Here is a 24,360-nt window from a genome sequence, read left to right as displayed (position 1 = left end):
CAGACAAGAGGTTTCACAGCAGGGGAGCTAAAGTGACTTGGAACCAAGAATTGTGATGGTATTTCACTGGCATATGCCAAATCAGCGTTAAAATGTAAAAAAAAACTGACAACCAGATCATTATGGTATATAAATAAATTGATATGGAAATCATCAAAGGAAGAACAGAGATCTTAGTTCTAGAGAGAGTTATTGATTAAAATGGAATGTCAGTGACCTTCATATTACAATGATTTTAAATAAAATCATAAAAGCAATAATCTGCCTCATTTCTAAGGTATAACTGTGCTTAAAGCATCTAAGCCTTTATAATGATAGCTTAGTGGGACTGAGTCCTGCTGTGACCTTGCAGTCCTGCAAAGGACACGAGCAACAAGACCTCCTTTCAGCAGTGTGCCGGAGGGTATTTTTGCTTTTGAAGGGCAAACATATAAATCAATAAAAAAGATACTTTGTCTTTATTGGGTTCCACAACGTGTGGGCAGGACAGCTGTGAAAACATCCTCATATAATGACCTTGCAAGAACATTTTTTTTTTTATCTGGACCCAGACGACCCAGGCCGCAATCCTGTGTCTCAAAGCAAAGGGTGGAAAAAAAAGTCCAGTGAGCCTTGACCTTGTTCACCTGAACTGTAAATTAGAGCATGCCAGTGAAAATACCAGACATCCACCGCTCATGGGACGGTGGTGTTGGTGGGGTCAATAAACAACAGGTATTTAAAAACTGATATTTTCCCCCTTTTTGACAAACACTTAAAACAGACTTGACCTCAGTTGTGACTTCTATGGTACGTCCATACAGGGGTCAAAAAACATGTCAGTGTGTGTGTGTGTTCCTTCACGCATGCACATCTATGGACTTACCACATACTCAAAGACCAGAGTCAGGGTTTCCTTGGTGTGGATGATGTCATGGAGTAGCACAATATTGGCGTGCTTCAGGCCTTTCAGGAGGGACGCTGTAGAGAAATATAGGGAGAGGATTAGAGAGAAGGAGACACAGGAGATACAGGAGGACTTTCTATGATCTACACCTTCATTAGGTGCATCATTATAATGCAACATGGGCCTTGGCGGGCCGAGCTTCATGCAGGGGATTAGAAGAAAAAAAAGATTAAAACAGAAAATAAAGTCGGGGTGGATTTAGCCATGTAGGTTCTCACACTCAATTGTTGTAACATTAATGATGCAACGGATACTGTTAACAGGGAGGGAGGGAGGCGATCAAACTGCCCGTTACTTTGTTGGCAAATGCGTTTGTGTCATCAGCACATTCCGGGACAGACTCGCTGAGTATATCAAATGTTCTGAGGCAAAAGTGACAGACAATCAGGATGACGGCTATAGATTTGGTGGGATGTGTGGCCATAAAGGTTTTTTAGGTCATTTACAAAACTTACAAAGGGACATTATGGATCCTTTAAAGTGCCAGAGGAGTTTGTCACAGAGACACGGTTGCACCAGGCCATCACGATCGCGGTTACACACCATGCTGATTGAATTTCAAATGTAAACAATCCATATCGCTGCATTATTGATATTTTCGCCGTCAGTCTTGTCTATTTTCCATCATTTCATACGCCCACGGGGTCAGGAACCCCCTAACATATCTAGAATTACCACTTTGCCATTGGACACCTCCTTCAACCAATAGGGTGGTTTATCATCCTAATTTCAAATTACCAATAGGTATGACAAATATTTTAAGGTGAAATTTAAATCAAATCAAATTTCACCTAAATTTTACTCCCAAAAGGAAATGTTTCCCTTTTTGTATTAATTTGTAAAATCTTATACATACATTCAAGAAGCAAAAGCAAAAAAAAATTCATCATGGTTCCTATAATTGATAAATTAATGCATATGAGGAATGTGTGAAGCAAATCTGTCATTGTTGGACCCTTGACAGCAAAAACAAACAAAAAAAAAAAAACAAACAATGGAAAGTGAATAGTTCGACGCTTTTAATTTCCTAATGTTTAAAACTAGGTATTACTATTTTGACACAAATTGATAATCTTAATAGAAATAAATCCTCCCAAGGTTGTTGCCAGATGTTAATGTTAATTTAGTTTTTCATGGAACTTCCCAACCCGTGTATGTTTAACACAATAATCTGACATGGCCTTGCTGGCAAATTGGATTTTCTAATTCACTGGACGGGTAAAATTTAAAAATTTCTTCCCAACAAAGAGTCAGAGAGGCACAAGCAAGATATCTGTTCCATCCCACTACCCATTATTATGTAGTCCTTTGACCCAGTGAAATAAATAGTTGGAAAGAGGCAATAAAAAATTATAATAAAAATAACTTTGTTTATAAAAAAGTATAATTATATAATGAGAAATTCAATTTGGAATGGTAAGAAGCTATTGCTAGTGCCCCAGTGATACAGTTAGATCTTCTTCTTTCCTCTTTTCCTTTTGTTTGCTCCCTTCTGTTTGCTCCCTTTTGTTTGCTCCCTTCAGGACTCGCTACAGCAATTCATCTTCCTCTATCTAACTCTACTCTCTGCATCGTCTTCTCTCATATCAACTAAACTTTATGTCCTCTTTCACTCCATCCATAAACCTCCTCTTTGCTCTTCCTCTAGGCCTCTTGCCTTGCACTTCCAACCTCGGCATCCCTCTTCCCAAATATTCACTATCCCTCTTCTGTACATGGCCAAACCATTTCGAAAACATCTAACATGTGCTGTCCCCCAGATGGACTCATTCCTGATCCGACCCATCCTCTCCAATCCCAAAGAGAACCTCAAAAACTTCCTCTCTGCTACCTCCAGCCCTGCGTCCTGTCTTTTCTTCCATACCATTCTCATCACCATCTTGTTATGGCTGGGAGATGGGAACAGGCACATGAACAAGTACAGGAAAAACAGGCAGTGGGAAAGCAGGAATCCTGGGTGGTCAGGGGGCTGCCAGGTGGAAGGCACTGCTATACACCAAAAGGTATACAGCAAAAAAAAAAAAAGTATTTTCTTTTTACTTATCAATGTCATCCTGTCCTATTCTTAAAAATAGCTGCGTTTTTTTCTTTGTTTGGTTTTGCTCGAATAAATTCCTGTTTGACGGCTTTCAAAATGTCATCTACTGATGGTCCTCTGCTCTGCTTTATTGGCACATTTCTTGTGTATCCCATGCACCCATCTCAGCAAGTGCCTCTCAGTAGTCAATAATATACTGGCTGCGGTTTTCTGATGCTTGTCACTTTCATCGAAGTGGCTCAGTGTGTGATCAGGTCTCATTTTTTGTGTTATCTCCCCAAGGGATAAATCTGGCTTGTTTTTATATGGATCTTCACTTTGCCATAATGTATTTCAGTGTTGATTGTGGGTTCATCTCCCCTATATGATCCCACAATTCACCTCAGTCTTGTATTTAAAATAAGAGTAGCAAAAAGTGTGAAAAAGAAATAAGAAATAAGTACAGGTAAATGTAATAAATAAAATCACTGTGGAGATATGCAGGTCAAAGGTTAGATGGACGCTCTTCTAAACCTGACCTTATACTTTTGAAGAAAACTACCAGTGCGGAAGTAATATTTAAGGCACTTAAAATACACCAGACAGACTGATTTGTACTATAGCAACTACAGCAGTTATAGACACAAAATTTCAGGCGGGTGACAGCCGCCACCGAATGAACCCAAAGACTCCTCTCATTCAGAGTTGAAGCAAGAGTGCAAACACAAAAGCTCTCCTTATTATGAGGCATAAAATGGTATTTTGGCCGAGCTGCCGGCATGGTTGGTTTAGAGACGTCATCCCAAGGACTCGGGGAAGCTTTAATAGACAGATCCTCAGAGAAAATGATAGAGCTTCATGAATACATTCATCCCATGTTAGTTCCAAAAGGCTGTTCAAAACTCAGTTAAGCAGATCAGACACAAGATTCAGCTGGCAGGAGGTTACTCAAGTCAGATACCTCAAAGAAACTGTCACCGGTTTCCAGATCTGACCCACACTCTACCTCTGGTTCATACACAGTGTGTCTGTGTGTGTGTGTGTGTGTGTGTGTGTGTGTGTCTATCACATCATGACGCCTGGATCCTGGGTAGATCAAACCATCACCAATTTTCAGATTTTAAGTGTGAGAGCAAAAGGAAAAGTTAACGTTTTAATCTAGAAAACTACAGAGAAATTAAAAAGAGGACCTCCCCCCGTATATATGTACAACATTTATACCATCAAAAAAAGCTGGTATTCTATGGTATACCAGAATAAACATATATATTTATATATATATATACATACTGTTTTTTGCAGGAAAATTTTGAAAAAAAATGAAATGAAATACATTCATAAAAAAATACATTAATATCTAATTTTAATACTTTTAATACAATATAACATTTATCTATATTTTAGATGTACTATTATATTATATTTCAAAAACACTTGTTTGTTAAATGTTCAGTATCTTACAAAATGGAAAAATAATTTGTGAATTATACATTTTCTGAAGTTTTATGCTGAAGTTCTGTTAGTAAAAACTGTTATCTCATTAGGTAATTTTCCAATTGTAATTAGAACACAGTCTTTATATTTATGCCAAACAGATTAATTAATTTCAGATCCATAAATTACAAAATCTGGTCTAATATATGTGTTTTTATTAAATCTGAATAACATGAGCTCCCAAAACAACTTAAATCAAAATAAATCAAGTTGCAAAAATAAGAATTATCACAAAATGTACCAAAATATGTCTCATTATATTTTTTTTCCACTTACCCGGAAAATTACGGTAACAATTTAACTACCATGTAATGCAGCCAAAACTCAATGAACACATACACATCAGAAGTCTCCTGTGGTCTCAGCAGCTCTACAGGCATGCCCTAGAGGCAACGCAGGGAGCCGTATGCCGGCTGGGGGCTTCCCAATCAGGTTCTTCTGGCAGGTTGACAGAAATTGACAACGGACACACGATACGTTCAAAAAAATAGCAATTTCACTGATATTGATCAGCAAATATCAAAGCTGTCTGATGTTTTACAGAGCAGCCTGCTGCACCATTCCCACGTGGGTGCATCTCATTGGATATAACAGGTATCATAAATCAGTAGATCTTTTGTCTCTAAAGATTTAAAAAGATTTTTTTAGTATTTCACAGAATTTGAATCTTTCTATAATGATCCAATCTGGGGAATTCTGTGTGAATCATAAAGTATACTGAATAACCAACTCCCACTGAATACATTTTGAGGTCAGTGGACCTGCAAAGTTTGCAAAGTAATGCTGTCAGCGATGCAAATCCAAACTCCACTTTGCATTTGGTCAAACAAAACACTGAAAGAGACCTTCACGGCGCCACTTGTCAATCACGGGAAAAGCTCTTACCTTCCCTTATAGCAGTGAAGGGCGTCCCCTCCTCTTCCTGCAGGCGAATCACCTTCAGAGCAACCAGCTTCCCATTCACCCTGGGTTCAAGCGAAAAAAAGAGGACAGACGGTAATTTGGGTGGGATTTTATTTATTTTCTGCCGGACAACCCTAAAAAAAATGAAAAAAAAAAAAAAAATCTGTCGGAGGAGACCGAGGACTGCGGGTCGATTGAATTCAGTCGCAGTGGAGTGAGGCATGGGCGCAAGCCTGCAGGACGATAGAGTTGTTTTGATGAAGCAAAATAACATCATTACCGGAGGCAAGAGAATTTGACTTGAAGACAATTACAGTTTGTCGACTTCCATTAGTCAAAATTCAATTAGCTGAGCCAGAGGGGAGATGCACAAAGCCATAAAGAGTGTTATTACTCAATCACTATCGAATGGTGTCTGTTAAACTATTGATTAATTGAACTGAAAATCAATCTTGGTGACTAAAGCCGTAGTGATGACAAGGAACTACTTTAGTGAAATCCTGCTATGAAACTCACCATGCTGGAATTAACATACGCAGCTTATACATGAGGGGTTACATGCAAACAAGAGAATTGATACGCATCAGTGCACACGCGTGCACGTGACTCACTTGCTTTTGCCTTTGTAAACGGTAGCATATGAACCTTCGCCAAGTTTCTCCAGCTTTTCATAGGAGTCTGCTTTTCCAAACTTGGGGCTTGTAGGCTGTGAGAAAGAAAACAAGAGATGTGTAATGATATTAAAATGATTCAGTGACCCAGAAAAGAAGAGTCATGGGATTCAGCAAAATGTTCAGTGTAAAAGCTATACTCAAATCTGCATTCTGCCAATGGAATCTCAATAGAGATTCACTTCATCACTAATTTTGTCCCAACTTTAGAACACTTCTTATTGTTTCACACAGACACAGGTAGCGACTACGGCTCAGAGGAAATGAAAACAGACTTTTTCTCAGCCTGAAAAATTTGGTTTTATGGAGGGCGAGTTCAACTTACGGAGTGACTTTATTTGAGATATTTCACCCACTGGGCTCACCTGCAAATTTTACCAATCATTCAGTATTTCACCATGTCATAACCAGATGCTGCAAAGATAAAAAAGCCTAATTACTAGTTCATTACTGGCTTATTGTTTCATTTGTGTTTTGAAGTTATGAAAACATAAATACGGTGTGTGTGTGTTTGTGTATGTTGTTTCTTTCTATATTTATTTTTTAACTGAGCTACATTACAAGCAGCTGACAAAGCAGGAAGTGAATGACTGCAGGCTGATTGAAGGTCAGACGAGAAAAAAGGGAGAAATGAAAGCTGTTAGAGCAGAGAGTTTGTTTGTCAGCACCGGTTGTGTGGTAATGGGTCATACTCCATTTTATCCATTCATTTACTTTTATTTTTTTCGGACAACCCCTGGACATGCAGGGTATGAGGCATTTGGTTAAAAAAGATGAATTAATTACATTGAAATAAATCAATTTAAATGATTTAAGAAAAATCACAACTGCTTTGAGATTAAGATAAATAAAGAAAACAAGCCAAAAGATATCCCTAACAGATAGACAAGTGACACTTAAAGTGAAATTACTGAAGTATTGATTCAATTCATTATCACATGAAAGATACAATTATTTTATTTTCAAATCCATAAATCAAATCAATTTATTCTTGAAACTAAGAAACTCTGTCAAGGAACTCAGGTTTTTCATAGTCTTATTGCAGTTGCTTAATAAAAACTTATGAAATTTTTTAAATATCAACCAAAATGTAATGAATCATGCATGGATTCATGGAGATGTTCTCAATACTACACAACCCCAAATGATAAAAGCTGGCACTTTCAGAGTCATCACATGCGGAGAGTAAACAAAGGCAGAACAACTTAGTCGGGTCAATGTCACTTGACACAATGTTGTAATTAATCTTGAACAATTGTGGAAAAAAAAATAATAATAATAATTTCTTTACTGATGACACAGCTTGCTGTTATACTCCAGTGAAGAGGGAGAGAGTGAGACAAAGAGAGAGAAGACAGCATTGTGACTAGATGGGACCAGATAGCAGATGTTGATGGCTGAGGTGAGAAAACACTATCAAATCTAAAAAAAAAACCAACAAGCAGTGACTTTGAAATAATTCTTTGTAGGATTTTTAAGGTAACTATAGCCACTTTCCCACTTGAGGAACTTTTTGAAGTTTCAGCAACCTTTTCAGGTACTAGGTGTTTTTTTTTCATGCTTTCGGACGAAATAGGAGAGAGGGACTATGGACCTCAGTCTCTCACAAAGGTACTTGGTGATTGGTAGAGCTCATAAGCCACGACCATGACTAGATACTTGCAGACTGTGGAGCGCCATTTTTAAAAGTAAATGTGGTCACTGGTTAGCTGTTTTCTTGGGTCAATGAGAGGCAATGAGAAATGAACCGATGACGGTCTTCTATCAGAGGGATTTTGAGGGCTCACAGCGGAACATAAACATTCATTCACTCATTCACTCTTTCATTGACTACTGTTTATCCAGCACTCAGGTTTGGAAGGATGCTAGAGTCTCTGCCAGCCGTCACTGGGGAATAGAAATTCATTCACACATCTAGGAATTTGGGTCTTCAATTCCGGTTTTCACAGTGCAGAAAGCAGCACAGGGAGAATATAAAAACGCTTAAAACATGTTTGATAAGACTATGGTTATTATTCCTCCCATGCAGAACATGACTGGGATTGGCAACTTCGCCCTCCATGCTGTTTGTGTTTGACCTCCTCTTCTTTGCACCGGTTTGTTTTTGGAAAAACTACTGCAGAACGTCACAACAGTCTCAGGGTGGTCCCTTACGGCTGGTGTGAATACAAAACTAAGAAAAAGTTCCTCCGGGTGAGGGCAGTTCCTACATTTCTTTCCAAAAGCAGCTAATATAAATTCAACTATGAAATCATGACATAACTCATGACAGCACAGAAAAAAATAATGATTTCCATCCTTCCTGTCTGAAAGTAGCTATTGAAATAAACCATCCCAAAACTCATAATCAAACATGATAAGATACACTATAGTCAACATATAACGATAAAGTTTTGGATCCAAAAGCAGACTCACAGAACTAGGGCTGGAGTGACGGCGCAGTTTGGGCGACTCCTTCCCGGCAGATGAACTCTTGGCATTGATGCAGGCATTGTTTTCGGAGTGGACCCTCTTCACCTGACTGGCAGGCTTCTCGAACGGGTCGAAGCCACTCTGAGTGCGCTGAACCCTCACCTTCTTGTCCTCAGGGATGGTGTCCAGGGGCTTGATGACCGAGTCTGTTCCCTGGCAGTTGCGTGTGGACATCTTTGTGACACATATCTGTCAAAAAAAAAAAAAAAAAAAGTATATATATGTATGAATATTTAAATATAAATATGCATATATATATAATAAGTGATCAAAACTGAGCAATATAAAAAAAAAAAATGTCCATCTGTGATTATAAGTTTTAAGCCAAAAACCCGGTGGGTGCCAGTCTTCCAGATCCTTCTTTTGTTTTAGCTCTCATCCCTCCCTGCGAGTTCTCTTTGAGGATGAGAGCTGTTTTATCTCCTTCTCTCTTTTCGTCTGATCAAAACAGTTTCGGCCTCCCTCTACTCTGCCCCTCACACACACAAACACACACACGCACATAGGCAAGCACATAGGCTTATGCTCTCCCCCTGCACATTCAGACAATTCCACTTATCTCTGGCAAATATCTACACATTCATACAATGGCCTCAGACAAGCTACAGACTCTGTCCTACAAGCCCACCGGGCCCTCCACTTTCTCACCATCTATCTTATAACGCAAAGTACCCCGCTGGCCACTGCTCAACCACACTCTGTGGTTATTGTACACAAAAGACTCAGGCGGCATGACATGTTTTGCCACAGCTGCCTTCAGATTAAATATTTAGGCTCAGGCTCCCCTGCAGGAAGAACTCCTAATTACTCTGATACACAAGGAGGAGTCATCTTTCAGTGGGTTGCCTCCTTCTTTAACCTGGGCTGTGTTTCACAGTACAAATGTGAGTATCTCCCTTCTCTGGGACAGTTGATGCCACATAATCCTGACTCCACGGTAGCGCTATAAGTCAAGGATCGATATTTTAGTTTATTTGTTGCCTTTTTTCTTGCCTCAGATTTTTGTATATGCCCTTTTTGGAAACGGGACAAGGAATTGCGGGCATGAAGAAGTGTTTGCCAAATGTCTAAAAATTTCCAAATCATGATCAGATTTCCAGATCAGATTTGCCGACAGGACGTGGGCACTTTAACAAAGAACCCAAAATAAAGAAAAATGATTACATTTAAATAAAATAGGATTGCCTTGCCAAATGACAGCTGGGATTGGCTCCCGCCTTCTCCGCGACCCTGAGTGCTATATAAGCTGCAGAAGATGGATTGATGGGATCAAAGCACTGTATGGATTGGGCAGCTGTATTCAAAGTTCACTAAAGCGTTTCAAATTTTGATACTTTTTAAAAATCAACCTTTGCAAGTGAAAAAATGATAAAGTTGAGATTTGCAAACCGAACTCGAAACACACAAATGAAACTATTTGCAAATGTATACAAATGTATGTGTTAATTTTCATGCAGAAAAAAATGTGATGAAGCATATGTTTGGTTTTTTTTCTCCTAAATCTACATTGTTATTTTGTTACTTCTACTTCATGTCCATCAGTTCATTTCAAATTAAACCACGAGTTGGAGGAAGCTGTTAGAAGGAGCAGTGCTCACGCATCGATCTCTCCCTTTCAAGCACCTCTGGAGCCTTCGCATGTATGGGCAATTCTACTATGATTGATGGCACAGAGGAGTGTGCAGGATAAATTAAGAGAGTGGAATATTCACAGATTGTCTCCTAATTCCGGTAAACAAAAGTCCGATCCCAAGCTAAAGGAAAGGGGATAACATGGCTTCAATCTGGATTCTTCCTCTACATGGTCTGATTTGACAGTAGTGATGATAAACATCCCTTCGAACCATTCAAAGACACTGTCAGCCAATAAAGCGCAACAATAATATCTCAAATGCTAAGACAAATAAAATCAATGTCAACTCTATAAATTCCGACAAGCCCCTGTCCAATATGAGAAACAGAAATGGGAGTAGCAGCCCTGTAACTCATTTTATCTTAAGATTATGTATTACACTTAAAAGTTATGTAAGTCTCTCTCTTTCTGAATATGTGTGTGAGTATGTACACACACACACACACACACACACACACACACACACACACACACACACACACAGTTAGGCCCAGAAAAATTTGGACAGTGACACAATCTTCATGATTTGGGCTCTGCATGCCACCACATTGGATTTGAAATAAAACAACTACAACTCAACTGAAGTGCAGACTTTAAGGTTTGATTCAAAGGGTTGAACAAAAATATGATTAAACATGTAGGAATTGTAGCTATTTTTATACAAACGCTCCTCATTTCAGGCGCTCAAAAGTACTTGGACAAATAACCATAACCTTAAGTAAAATGTTGCTTTTCAATATTTTGTTGAGAATCCTTTGCAGGGAATGACTGACTGAAGTCCAGAACCTATGGACATCATCAAACACTGGGCTTCAATTCTTCTCCAAACTTCCTTCTTCCCATCATTCTGGTACAGGTTATTCTTAGTCTCATTTGTCCAAAGAATGCAGGTTCAGAACTGGGCTGGATTTTTCAATTCTGGCCTTTCTATTTTTGAGGCTGATTAATGGTTTGCACTGGTGAATCCTTCGTATTTACTCTCATGAAGTCTTCTCTTTATGGTAGCTTTAGATACTGATGCACCTACTTCCTGGAGAGTGTTCTTCACTTAAGTGGTTGTTGTGAAGGGGTTTTTATCACCATAAAAAGGATTCTGCGATCATCCACCACTGTTGTCTTCCATGAACATCCAAACTGTTAATTTGGCCACTCCTAACATTTCTGCTATCTCTCTGATGGATTTCTTTTTTTTCAGCCTCAGGATGGTCTGTTTCACCTCCATTGAGAGCTCCTTTGACCGCATGTTGTGTGTTCACAGCAACAGCTTCCAAATGCAAACGGCACACCTGGAATCAACTCCAGACCTTTTAACTGCTTCATTGATGACATTTACTGAGGGAAGAGCAGCCTTGTTATTTTTTTGCAGCTTTCTGAGTCAATTGTCCAATTACTTTTGGTCCCATGAAAAAGTGGCAGCTACGTATTAAAGAGCTATAATTCCTAAACCCTTGCTCCAATCTGAATGAGAAAAATCTCAAATTTCAGCTGAGAGTCTGCACTTTAAGCCCATATTAATTATACAATTGTATCCTGTATATGTTTTCGTTAACAGCACACACACACATACATACACATATAAATATATAATGATTGCGCTGTGCTGTTTACCCAATAACTTAACTTAGCATTCTGCTCTTAGTGTTCCTTATGTTTTCTAGAAAGAGCAAGTGTCCTTTCTCATGTTATGGTAGATTGTTGACATGTTACACTAATATGTAATATGTAGGCAGAATAACTGGGCCAAAACTATTGACTTGATTTGTTGTTTCTCTTGTTTTAGGTTTGTTGTTGCTTTTTTTTCTCCATATTAAGAAATTAAAACCAAATAAAATTAAATAAAATGTGATTATATGCATTTCTTATAAACATATTATTCTTATAAAAATATGCATTCATTTTTTTAGTTATTAATACTACAGATTCATACAGTAGCCTTGTGTCAGATAATATCCCTTGATTCTTGTAAAAGATTACATTATAAGATAATTATATACTTTGTGTCTGAAGTGAATTCTTAAGCACATACAGCTGAACATATAAATGTCAATTAATGGACTTTGTTTTTATTCTTATTCTTTGAAAGTGATTCTGTTAAGATATTCATTTAATTAAAAATGAAATTAGTAAAGAGATAAACAAGGGGACATTTACCAGACTATTATTTTAAAGATATAGGAACAAAAAAACAAACGAATGATAAAAAAATGGATGGCAATGTTTCCTTAGACTGATTTTCAGATCACATCGGTGATGCTGAAACAGACCTTTTTTTTTTTTTCATTTGTGAATGCTTATGAATGTTTAAGAAATATTTCCATATTTCAAACAACTCAAACAAACTCAATCTGTGCTGAAAAATGAACAGAAAACCAGTTGTAATTTCCCCATCTTGGCATCAAAGACATATTATATCAAAGCTTCATATCTAAAACATTTAAAAATGTCCAACATAGGCACAGTGCACTCAAAGCAAACAGCAGCAGCCCTTTCTGACATACTGTATGTCTCATGAGTCGGCCAATCAGTGGACAAGGGACCACTGTCACTCATCTAAGCAGCAAATGCATTCAATTTGATTTAAATTATTTGGGGAAAAATCCATGTACAAATCCAATGAAAATTTGTATCAAGAAATGATTTGAATGCTTCTTCCACTGACAGGGTATTTGCTACCAAATGAGATATGAATATGTATGTTTGTATCTATGTATACATGTTTGTATGTCTGTATTTTTATATAAATTTACAAGTTAGCTTGCAATTGACTTGTTTTATTTATCTCTATTGCTTCATTTGTGGAGGATCTATACACTTTAGATCCTTTATTTGTAGTCGTAAATTCACACTTTGCACTTTAACTATCTATGTTGTGAACCTTGAAGCATTTTAGGTATCCTGCTTGCATAAATGAAACATGAACACAGTTTATTGCTTCAGCCATCCCCATGGTTCCATCAAAATGGATTTTCAAATTGACATACTACAAATGATGAAGATTAACTACATGACAACTGGTTTTGTATTGTGCTTTGTGATCGTCTTTCATTCAGTGGGGACAACTCTGGAATATGATAGCCCACTACATGGAGATGATTCATTAGTGCAGTACAACACACAACACACTTCTGCCTAGTTACTGCTACCAATTAACCTGTTCACACGCTCACACACACACAAAGCAATGAGTGATTTATTTAATTCTTCCCATGCATGAATTTGAAAGTGAAACAACTCTGTCTGCAATTGACTTTATCTAATTCATTTCCAAAACATTACACTTTGCCAACTAGGAAACAATAACTGTACATTTATAACACATTCATCTCTGCTTTACACCTCCAAACAATGCAACATGGCTTTGTGTGAGTAGTTTGTTCCATCCCAAATGTCCTTTGTGATGATCAACAACAAAGCGCCTACGAGGCTCATGTCACAACACATGCATGTGAAACCAACGCGCAAAACTGAATCCAAAGGCAAAAAGCCCTTAAATCAAAATGGAGGGTTATTTCTGTATTATTTCTGCAACAGTTTCTGTAAGTAGATAAACTAGTGATGAAATCAACCTTCTATTTGTCTGTAATAAAAAATGAAATAAAATAAAACAATTTAAAAATCAGGGAAATACAGAGCAGTAAGATATCTCACACAACATCCATGCTGACCTACAGTCACCTCAAACCATGTCGTCTGATATGGTCTGGTCCATGGACCACATCCATTGGCATGTTTTCTTTCTTGTTTGCTTTCCACCAGTGAGCATATACACCGGAAAAATTAAGGTACTTTATAATTGTGGTTTTCCATTAAATCAAAGATCTAGTCATGCTCTACCCGGATACAAACCTAAACAAAGACAGATTGCAAGTATGCAATTTTCCCGGACCATCTGTATCAAAGACAAAAACGTATCCCATATACAAATATTGTGATTGCAAAAATCACTGATAAAAAATGGATGAGCATCACTAGGAAGGATCAACTCAAAGTCACAGCCTCTCTTTTTAGGGGACTATAATTAAATGCCACTATGGTTATCTAAACTAATTTGGTACTTGTTTGCGACAGTGGTGATTTTGTTGGTTATTTTTCTGAAGATTAGGATAATTTTTCATACTAATAGTTGTTTTCTTATTTTCTCATATGTCAGGTGAGGTCATGCTTATTTAAAGTTATTCAAATGTATCCAAAATGTAGGTAACTTTCTTTTGCTTCTGAGTGATATCTGCACAATGTATTTATTGCATTTGCAAATTACTGCAGACCACTCAATGAATTTGCTGACATAAAGTAATTGGTAAAAGTAATGACTACATGAAAGATGTGCAATAGGAAAATGAATAAGGAAAACTAACTTCACTCCATGAAGTAAACGGATCTATTTTTCACTCATTCATTATCTACACCAGTTGTCCAGCACCTGTTGTAGACTTGGAGCCAATCCCAGCTGGCATTCGGCGGGAGGCGGGTACGCTCCTGACCAGTCGCCAGTCAATCACAGGGCTACATATAGATTAATACAACCTCTCGCTCTCCTATTCACATATCCTGGCAATTCAGGCATGGTTTTTGGCATCTTTCCTTTGCAAGATTGTGACATCCGACAAATAGGAAACTGCTGTTTCAGATGTTGTTACACTAATCAGTTCAAGTTCAACAACCTTTTTAATCACATCAACCACTGTCTTCATGTAAACACGAAAATAAATGAGTTTGCTTGCTATCTGGAGTGCATTCTGCAGTGCTGTGGTAAGTTTAAAGTCCTTTAAGATTCATCTTATCTGGGGGTCATAAAAGAGAAATTGAAAAATGAATGCTGCAACACAGTGGGCAGGCCAGGCTAATAAAACTACCCCTAGAGAAGTAGTTACTGATGACATTAGCCTGAGTAATGACAAGTACAAAGGGCCAATCAGCCATAAAGCCTACTTATGTGCTCTGGTAACTCAGCGCTATCAGCCATGTTAACTTGGCCACACTCAGAGCTTACCCACTGTGTGAACGCATTTTCATTTTACGGAGACAAAGCAGGGCTATCTGCTTGCCTGGCTTCATTATTCAGGGTTCCGCATGACAGTGAGATGATACACCAGAGGACAGAGTGGAAAAAAACACCTCATCCTCCTCCCATCTACATGCGTTTGTGTTAGTGAATGACAGACAGCACTGTGTTTGGCTCTGAGCTAAATATAGCATAATTTGTTTGGCATCTCTGGCAGCTTTACTATTTGGTTGATTTATTTCAGACTTAAAACACCAAACATCGGGGAATCGAAAAGAGCATGAATGTGAAATCTGGAAAAAATGTGATAGACATCATACAACACAGAGCAAGAAGGAATTCTTTTAAAATTAATAAATTCATCACACACACAGGCAATCACACACACACACGCACATGCATGTCTGTGTGTGTGTGTGTGTGTGTGTGCATGTGTGTGTGTATACTCCACATGGATTCATCCATTATCTATGCTACAAGAGAGACAACTCCTAGCCCAGTGTTCCAACATTCACAGATGCTATCAAAACTAAAGATGCAGGGGGGACAATGGACAAATTAAAGCAAAGGTGACAGGTCAGGGAGAGAAACATCATTATCCCCACTCTCTAATTCATATAATTCCAGGGAAAAAGGCCAAAAATAAATACCGGTAGTCAAAGCTAAGTTGGACAACATTGGACCAGAGTAGCTTATCATCAAGGCTACGTGACATAGTGCCCTCTCAAAGTCTGCCAGAAGATGCCAATGCAATGCTTAATATGACAAATAAGACCATAACTGAGATTAGAGAGGTGATATACACCACTACAATAGTGATTCTACCAACAAAATAAGATAAACGCCTGAGGATTTGAGAACGCCTCATTCAGAAGGCGACTGGACACCAAGATCAAGACAACAGAGCAAAGTTCATCAATTGACGCAAAGAGAGCTGTGATGAAGAAACAGATACCTAGGAAGTACAGCAAACTGTCCATGCCCGAATCATTGAAGATTATAAAATAAAAACCTGCTACGCGAGCTTTACAACTAAACAGATACAGTTGACAAGATGTTCTACACTGCAGTACCCAAAGTCTACTCTCAGTGGTGAGTTGTCAACGTGAGAAACAGTCCAACTAGCACTAACACTGAACAGTTCAGAGAGTATATGGGAGAAGGAAGCATCATACTGTATAACACCAATATTCAGTAACTAGCTGCTCTACAAGCACACCCAGGAAACGATCCAGTAACGATTGCAATAGCACACATTAAAGAATTTGTATCAGGTATGAAGAGCTGGACGGCAGCAGGCACAGACATGCTGAAAACTAAAATAAAAAAACTACCTTAAATTAACTGGACCACCTACTTATGGGTGTTTGACCCAAGGGTAGATACTCATGTACTCAACAACCAAATATGAGCCAACAACCCAACTCTGCAATGCAACAAAGCTCCTATCATGCATCGATTCATGAAGAGAGCAAAAAAAGTAATTAGTGGTAAGGAGAGCAAAGAACTTGCTACTGGTCAATAAATAATCAAGACTTCAAGATCAGAAAGACTAACTTGCACATTGCCTGGACTGACTGTGAAAAAGAGTGGAATACCATCAGTGCAAAATATACCAAGATGATGCACAATGCCTGCTTCTCTTCTAAAAAGGTCTAAACTTCATCACCAGAATAACACAAAGAGAATCAATGGTTGCAAAGCACAGCAACCATTAGTCACCTTGTGCACATGGATGACACTGTATGTCAGAACTTCATCGGGATCTAAAACAACAAAATTAGTATGTTGATCGGTGTCAAAGAGAGGAAGATAATTCCTGTAACAGAGCTGCTAGAAAGCTACGCATGTCTTGGGATCCTATAGACAAATGGAAGCCTTAAGGACGCCACAGCAAAGTCAGCCACAGCCTATACTGAGCGAGGCTGGTCCTGAAAAGTCAAATGAATGGAGAGAACAAGGTCTGCTTAGTGAACATATCTACCAAGCCAGTCATAAGAGAACCCACTGGTATTACCAAAAGGAAGAGATTAGGAGGAAGGAACAGGAGCTACATAAAAAGACATCAAGGGTTGAAAGAAGAGCTAAAAAAGACATACAGAGAAAAGTTAGTCGTGAAATTGGTGGTAATTGGAGCACTGGGAGTTGTAACCCACACATTGGCTCCATGAAGAGCTGTCCATGGCATAACATCTGGAATATATGTCCACAGGAGTATAGTCTGTACAATAATTCAGACTGTGCAGGCCACTCAAACTCCCCTGCCTCTAGAGCAGGACCGGCAAATAAGGAAGACACGCCTACCCATGAGGGTGAGAGGATAATTTATATCCTTTCTCTTTCTCAGGAGTAGCAAATTATTAGAAATGACACAGCACACCATTAACTCCATCTCTGGCCAAATGCATTTGAATGAGTGCATTATTATCTGTCATGTTAGCTGCTAGGGTCCGTGCATGTGTGTGTGTGTGTGCGTGTGTGTGTGTGTGTGTGTGTGTGTGTGTGTGTGTGTGTGTGTGTGTGTGTGTGTGTGTATGTGTGTGTGTGTGTGTGTGTGTGTGAGCGTACAAATTATCAAAATATTGCACTTAAAATAACATTTATTCATGTTTCAACATAGTCATGGAAAAATGCCCAGGTAATTACTTACCATACAAAGACCTGCAAACATTTTTTTCTTGGTGCCATGCAATAAACCCAAGAGCTGCTTTGCAGTGCCCTTTGCCAGTGACTCTTTTGCAATGGGTCAGGCTATTACAATGCCCTTCGGGTAAAATAAATGAGAGAGAATTCTGATCAGTTTTGCATGTTTGATTAGTGTTTCTTCCTGATGCACGGCTCTTTTCTTTTCCTTTTAGACGTACAGAGTTACAACATAAAACGCTCTCCAGTGTGTTTACATGATTTCATCTTTGATGTCTCGTCAATATTCCTTCAAAGTTTGAAGACATTTCTCCAATCCATTACTAAAATATGGTATTTATATCCATTGGACAGACGGAGAGACATGCAAGTGGACAGAACTAAAAACATGAAGCCAGAGCTTTTACAGCACAGAGGTGTAATCATATATATCTCTTATCTCACTTTCAAAAAAAATTTGCATTGATAGTTAAAGATTCAAATGAATGGTTGTGCATCGTATAATGCCAGTTTTAAAAGGTAAAAAGAACATCAGTTTCTATTACGTTGGTTTAGAATATTAAAACTCCACTTCTGTTTTTTTGCTTGTTTCTTTTTTTACAATTCAACTTCTCAAAGTACACTGCAAAATGATTACAGAAGAAAATAATATAATCACTTCTGTCAACATGTTTCATCAAGAAAGGAAAATAAATCTATATATTTACATTACATACATTACTTTTACATAATAAAAGTAAACATTTAACTATATGGGGCCACATATTGCCTTAAAGATTCTTGATAGAGATGAAGAACTGAATTGTTTGATGAAAAACTACAGAATGACTTGTCGAATTTGTTAAAGGATGTGCTAATGGAGAATGAGGTGGACATCTGTTAGTCCAGTCAGGTTGGTGTTTAGTACAGTAATGCATTACATTGAAGTAATCAAATTAAGCTATTTTGGCATAGGCCTTCATTCCTGTCCTTATCCTTGAGCTTGTTTGGCATCTTTTCAAAGCCAATGTGACTTCTGTCTGCGAGGCAATCTCAATAATTGCCAAGGATAAAATGTAAAATAAATTTTGGTTACAGTGCCACTTTGACTCCAGCCTTCCCCCCACTTTGTCTGAACACCAGGATTACACGGAAAACAAGTAGGATGCTCATGAAGGACAATATCAAGTTGATAAAAATAAATGAATACATAGATGTATGCGTACACACAAATATACATACAATCATAGATACCATATCTTCATAGTCATCAATAGTTGATAGGCCTTTGTATTTTGTACATGCTGTCCATCACCACACACATATTGTTTTTATTACAACAGTGAGGACTGAGTTGGACACATATTCAATGCCACAATAGCTTTCTTTATCAGGATGAAATTTCACCTGTCATTTATGCTTTTCCCAAGAACAGGACCACTCACAATAGATCCCACCACAACATTTGTTGAACCATATCGAATTGTTTTACTCTGCATAGGCAGAATGCTGGCTTGTTGTCCGTGCATATAAGGTGTGCAGATAAATAAATTGGGTATGCATGTGTAATGTTGCCTTGATGTGAAAAAAGCCTTAGCACTGCCAAATGTAATGGCTAAAAATAAATGAAGAATAGCCATGCATTCATTGTCACAGCACCCTCTCACTTTGCAGCCTCCTCAAGCTTCTAGAAAATAGTGAAAGGGGTAAATAGTATATGCAATCTTTCCAAAAATGACTAAGCCTTTTATTTTTTGGTCTGTCCATAAGGGTCTGTAATTCAACACATTCTTGGAAAGTTGCATCACATGGAACTAAATTGTCATAATAAGATAGTCCAATTCCGCAGTGATAACATTCTCAAGTTTCAACCCATGTTCGCTTTTTCCTCCAATCCATTGTGACCATCAGTCTCGACCAACATACGAAGCATTTCAACCAAACAAACCACTGTTGCCGACATTACGAACAACCCCAAGACATTACCCAGTCACTGGAAACCTTTCAGGGTAACCACATGTGCTTAGTAATAAAGCAGGGTCTATCTGCTCACTACCAAAACTAGAGGTATGCTTGAGCTAGAAGGTAATTTGCCCCTTGGAAGAGGCTACACAGAATGATATGACAGTCAGCTGTTGGCTCCAACTGTGGCAACGTTCATGTGAGCAGAGAGGCCCTTTTCAAGTTTTTTTCAACGGTTAAACATGTAGCTGTGGAGTTCAGTAGGAGTCACAATTTATAGAAATTCCTATAGTTACACATTTGGAAATGTGTTGGCATGTTGTTGCCACCTCTTCAAATGGTTTTGATCATACTTCTATCTTACCAACAGCAGTAAGGGACAGTTTACCATGCCAGTAACCAATTTAGATGTGATTTCATCATATACTGCATAAGATTGAGGTTCTGTCAGCCTCTAGTAGAGTCCCTCCTTTCCTAGATCAGTTTGCTATAATTTCTAAAAGTTCATTATTATATTCGAGTACCGGTACTTTAGAATTGCAGCCTTCTAGTCTCTGGTGACAGAGCACCATATCCATATGTATAATTTTTGAATAGCAAGGACAAGACTGATAAGACTTTAAATGCATAAAATATTTATATATCCATCTATATATATATATATATATATATATATATATATAGAGAGAGAGAGAGAGAGAGAGAGAGAGAGAGAGAGAGAGAGAGAGAAAGAGAGACTTTGTGGCAGTTTTTTTGATTTGGCTTTTCTGCATTTGAGTCATTTTTGTTCTGTCATCTCCACTGAAGCCAAACTGTCTCAAGAGTGGACATGCTGTTCTGTCTTTCAGCTGGTACAAGATGCTCGCATTGAGGCCTTTTTGTTGACCCAGTCCTTCTTTTTCCTTTTTTTAAATCGATGCTTCCTTGGTTTGAAAAAAGCAGACTGAGGTTAGTTAGATAAGATGGATAACACACACCAAATATGAATTGTCATACAAAAGAGAGCACCCCTTAGAAGTTATGTTTGTGTTTCAGTACATATTTCATTAATTGCTAGATGATGGTGGTGATTACAGATTTTGAGCAAGTGGCATAGACTGAACAGATGCAGCATGCTCTTCTCGCACAATAATAACGCCGCAGTGCACAGTGCTTGCAAATGCATGCACAACGGCCTATATCATCTAGTGCCAGCTCAATACATGCATCGGCTCTGCCCAGATGCTAAGAGCCAGGTCCTTCAGCTCCTTATTAATATAACCAGCTAATGTCTTTGATTGGACTCTCAGAGAACAAGAAGCGCAGACAAATAAATGACTTATCTGGCCGCCTTCCCAGCAGTTCCAGATACAGGAAAAAAGCTGTGACGTGGGCAGCCCCTTACCTCAGTCTGCTCTTGGCTCACTATACCAGCCTTTTTCATCGATCACCTTTAAAACACTGTCATGTAAGGCTATGAATCCTGAATCTTTTTAATGAAAATACGTCACCCATTTGAAATTTGCTTTGTTGGGATGAAAATAATGAAGGACACAAATCTGCTATTTATTTGGCTAAAAACAATTGAAACACTAACACTTACATACACATACACAAAAGGGTTGGTCGATATCAACCAAACTGGAATATAATATACATTTATGGTGTTCACTAGTAATAAAACATTTTAACTTAAAAATCTCACCTGGGGGCAACTAAAGATAATAAATGGTTCATGGAATCAATATTATAATTGGACATTTTTGACAGAATCCATAGATTGAGACTGCGTCCAACAGGTTAAAAAACATTGTCACTAATAATGGCAGGGCACATGTGTGATTCCTAGAAAGTTTTGATGAAGAAATTATTATCAGAAAATAATAATTCTCTTGAGTGAAACGCCCAACTTCATAGTCTCGGCATGTCAAGGCAGCACTCCATCCACTGGCAGTTTAACTATCATCAAGCATGAATGACAGCTGCCACACTGCTTAGATGCACCGGTCTGCTAACAACTTGCCCAAGTTGTGCAGTTCACAATTAATGGCCAATAACCGATTGCAAATTCATAAGGATGATTAACCCATTTGGATTCAGATAACATCAGCAGCACTCCCTGCTCTTCGAACTAAAAGGCTGATGCTTTACTTGGTAGCTTTGTGACATAACTTTAGGTCCTTCCCTTTATTCCTAAAGAAAGATGTGAATTGAGATTTCAGATGAAGCTATGTTGGGAGTATTTAATGACAAGCTTGTTTTTGTTTGTTTACATGTTGTATAAACATCTGGCAAAAGCAAAAAGAAGAAAAATTTAAAACAAAAAGTCTAGTGCTGTACTATAAAAGACAATAATGTGACTTACTCGGAATCAGCGCTGATATAAAAAAATCACATCTTCAAAACAACTTTTGATCGGTTACTCACGGAATGGTATCTGGTTATATCAGCTGAATATATTTGTTGTTGTTTTTTAAAAATGTTGACTATCTATGATCTATCTAGCTTTGATTTTTGTGTCATATGTTACTCTCCTCTCATTGGTTGCAAGCCTTGCGTAGTATTTTCACAGAAATCTTCAGTCTGTGGTAGGACTACCTTCTCACCTAAAGGAAAATAAAAAAAAATCGAAATAGGCTTGGAGGAGAGGTAGCTGGCATTTAATGACTAGAATTACTTGGATGTGCCTCACAATGATGACACCAAAAAGGCAGATAATCTGGGAAAGACAAATAGTGTGTAAAATGACCCTGAGATTGTCATGCTTAAAAAATGCCTGAGAAAAGTGTTCGGCACTGAAGACACTGCCCTAAATAAAACTGAACTCAATCCATACTTAACTCTATTGCCTGGTGACTGACTAAAAGTTTCAATAATACTGTTTGACTTCTGTTTCTCTGGGCCTTTGGGCTTCATTCCTGATCAAACTCTTTTATTATTGACTTTCGCCTGAAACACAATTTAATCATTCTTAATTGCCCGTTTATTGAATTGGAATCTGATGCATTGAAGTAAAAGCTGTAGACTTTATCTGGTGCCTGTTATTTTAGAAAAGGAAACTGATCAAGAGACTAGAAAGCCAATCGTTTTATGCAGGCTTTTTGTTGTTATTAAATTACCTGTACTGCCTAAATGTTACAAGGTATCTAATTGTTTAATTGAATACAACCATCTACAACCAGTATACTGATATTGACGATCTCATGACTATCTTACCAGGTTTGGTATGACCAGGATATGAAGAAGAAAATACAGTTATAAATTTTCCTAACTTACTATGTACATTTTATCTGTATTCTTTCATCTTGGTTTGGCTTAGTTTTATTGTCTTGTATTGATCTTTCTTGTGATTTTAGTACTGTCCTAGATTTTGTTGCGTTTAAAGACTGAGATATACTCTCATCTGATGCAGCAAGAATGATTTTGAAAAGTGTAAGCTATTAAGGTATTAAAAAATGAAGACCATCATCTTTACCATTTAAGATGGTTGTATTCAATAAATATGTATATACCATATCCCCAAAGCTTCGGATAGCACACAATGTAGCCTTGATCATTCATATCTCACAATCTACTCTCCATGACTACAGTCAGTGGAGGTTCCCCTTAACTTATTTTACTTTCAGGACTCATGGCTCAACAGGCTTTTACAAATTTGTCTCATGTCACAATACACAGACTCAAAATAATAATATGAAAGTAACAGGATGTAAATTACAGATCTAATAGGGCATTTGCTGCTGAGTCATTAGCCCAAGCAGCACTTAAGCAAACTCTTCAGTTTTGCAGCCCCTACATGTGAATCACGCAGTACACCATTAACTCTATCTCGGGATGAATACAACTGAATGAGGGCATTATTATAATTTGTGGGTGTGTTTTGGCAAAATGTGGTCCTGCAAATGTCTATGAATTGAAGGAAGTTTAGAGCCATTTGTTGAGAGTTAATAAGGTCGTGGGCAACAATGCGCAAGATCCATACATGAGGAAGTATGAAACTTTATAGAGGAGATTACAATGTAGGTTAAGTTTGACAATACTGCGGCCTGAATGTGTTGCACAGGTAATCCCCTTGATATTTAGCAACTTCCAAACGAGACTCACCAGACATGCACTATAGGATACACTTCATGGCCCAAGTGCAGAGAAACATAACCCAATGCAGACAGCTTAATGCTCAGTAACAAAATATGATTACGTTCGGGAAAACATTGCCTATCATTGACTGAGCATGCAAACAGCGGGTGAGGGTTCCGTACCTCTATTTGCCATATATTGTTAAACTGCATATAACCAAATCCAATTGGAAAAATACGATAAAGGGTCCTAAACGGAAAACAGATTTATTTTTTTTTATTTACCGCAACTAATGGATATGGAAGCTGTTAAATGAATACTCAGATATAAATGGTTTGTCCCATCATAATTTCAATGCCCATGAGCTTATCTACTCCCTTTATAAATGCTGGAATGGATTTTATACCATCCTGACAAATCGTCATACATTAATGCAAAGAGGAAAGAATGCGCGGCCCGAAGGGCCATTTCATTTCTGAGCACAACAAACGGCATGTCAGTTTGAAGTATCTTTTCATGTAAGCGTAAACATCCAATGTTCGATAACACGTCTTACTCGCTTCAAGTGCCAGTCAGTCAGAG

At 38.0% G+C, this 24,360-nt stretch overlaps 1 protein-coding gene across 3 annotated transcripts in view; it reads right to left on the bottom strand.

Annotated features, from left to right (window-relative positions):
- cdk14 (cyclin dependent kinase 14) overlaps positions 1-24,360 on the bottom strand; it is a 166,510-nt gene that overhangs the window by 108,909 nt on the left and 33,241 nt on the right. For all 3 annotated transcript variants that reach the window (XM_086154908.1, XM_086154906.1, XM_086154907.1), the window contains 4 exons: positions 8,447-8,692; positions 5,972-6,066; positions 5,343-5,422; positions 866-960 (listed from right to left, as the gene is read on the bottom strand). In XM_086154908.1, coding sequence (XP_086011034.1) covers positions 866-960; positions 5,343-5,422; positions 5,972-6,066; positions 8,447-8,692 — 516 coding nt within the window. The remainder of the gene's footprint in view (positions 1-865; positions 961-5,342; positions 5,423-5,971; positions 6,067-8,446; positions 8,693-24,360) is intronic.

The sequence above is a fragment of the Fistularia commersonii genome, chromosome 11, assembly GCF_037954325.1.
Source record: "Fistularia commersonii isolate RoL2024-O1a breed Wild chromosome 11, RoL_Fcom_v1.0, whole genome shotgun sequence".
NCBI lineage: Eukaryota > Metazoa > Chordata > Actinopteri > Syngnathiformes > Fistulariidae > Fistularia > Fistularia commersonii.
The sequence above is the reverse complement of the archived record's forward strand: the minus strand, read 5'-3'. Positions and strand labels throughout refer to the sequence as shown.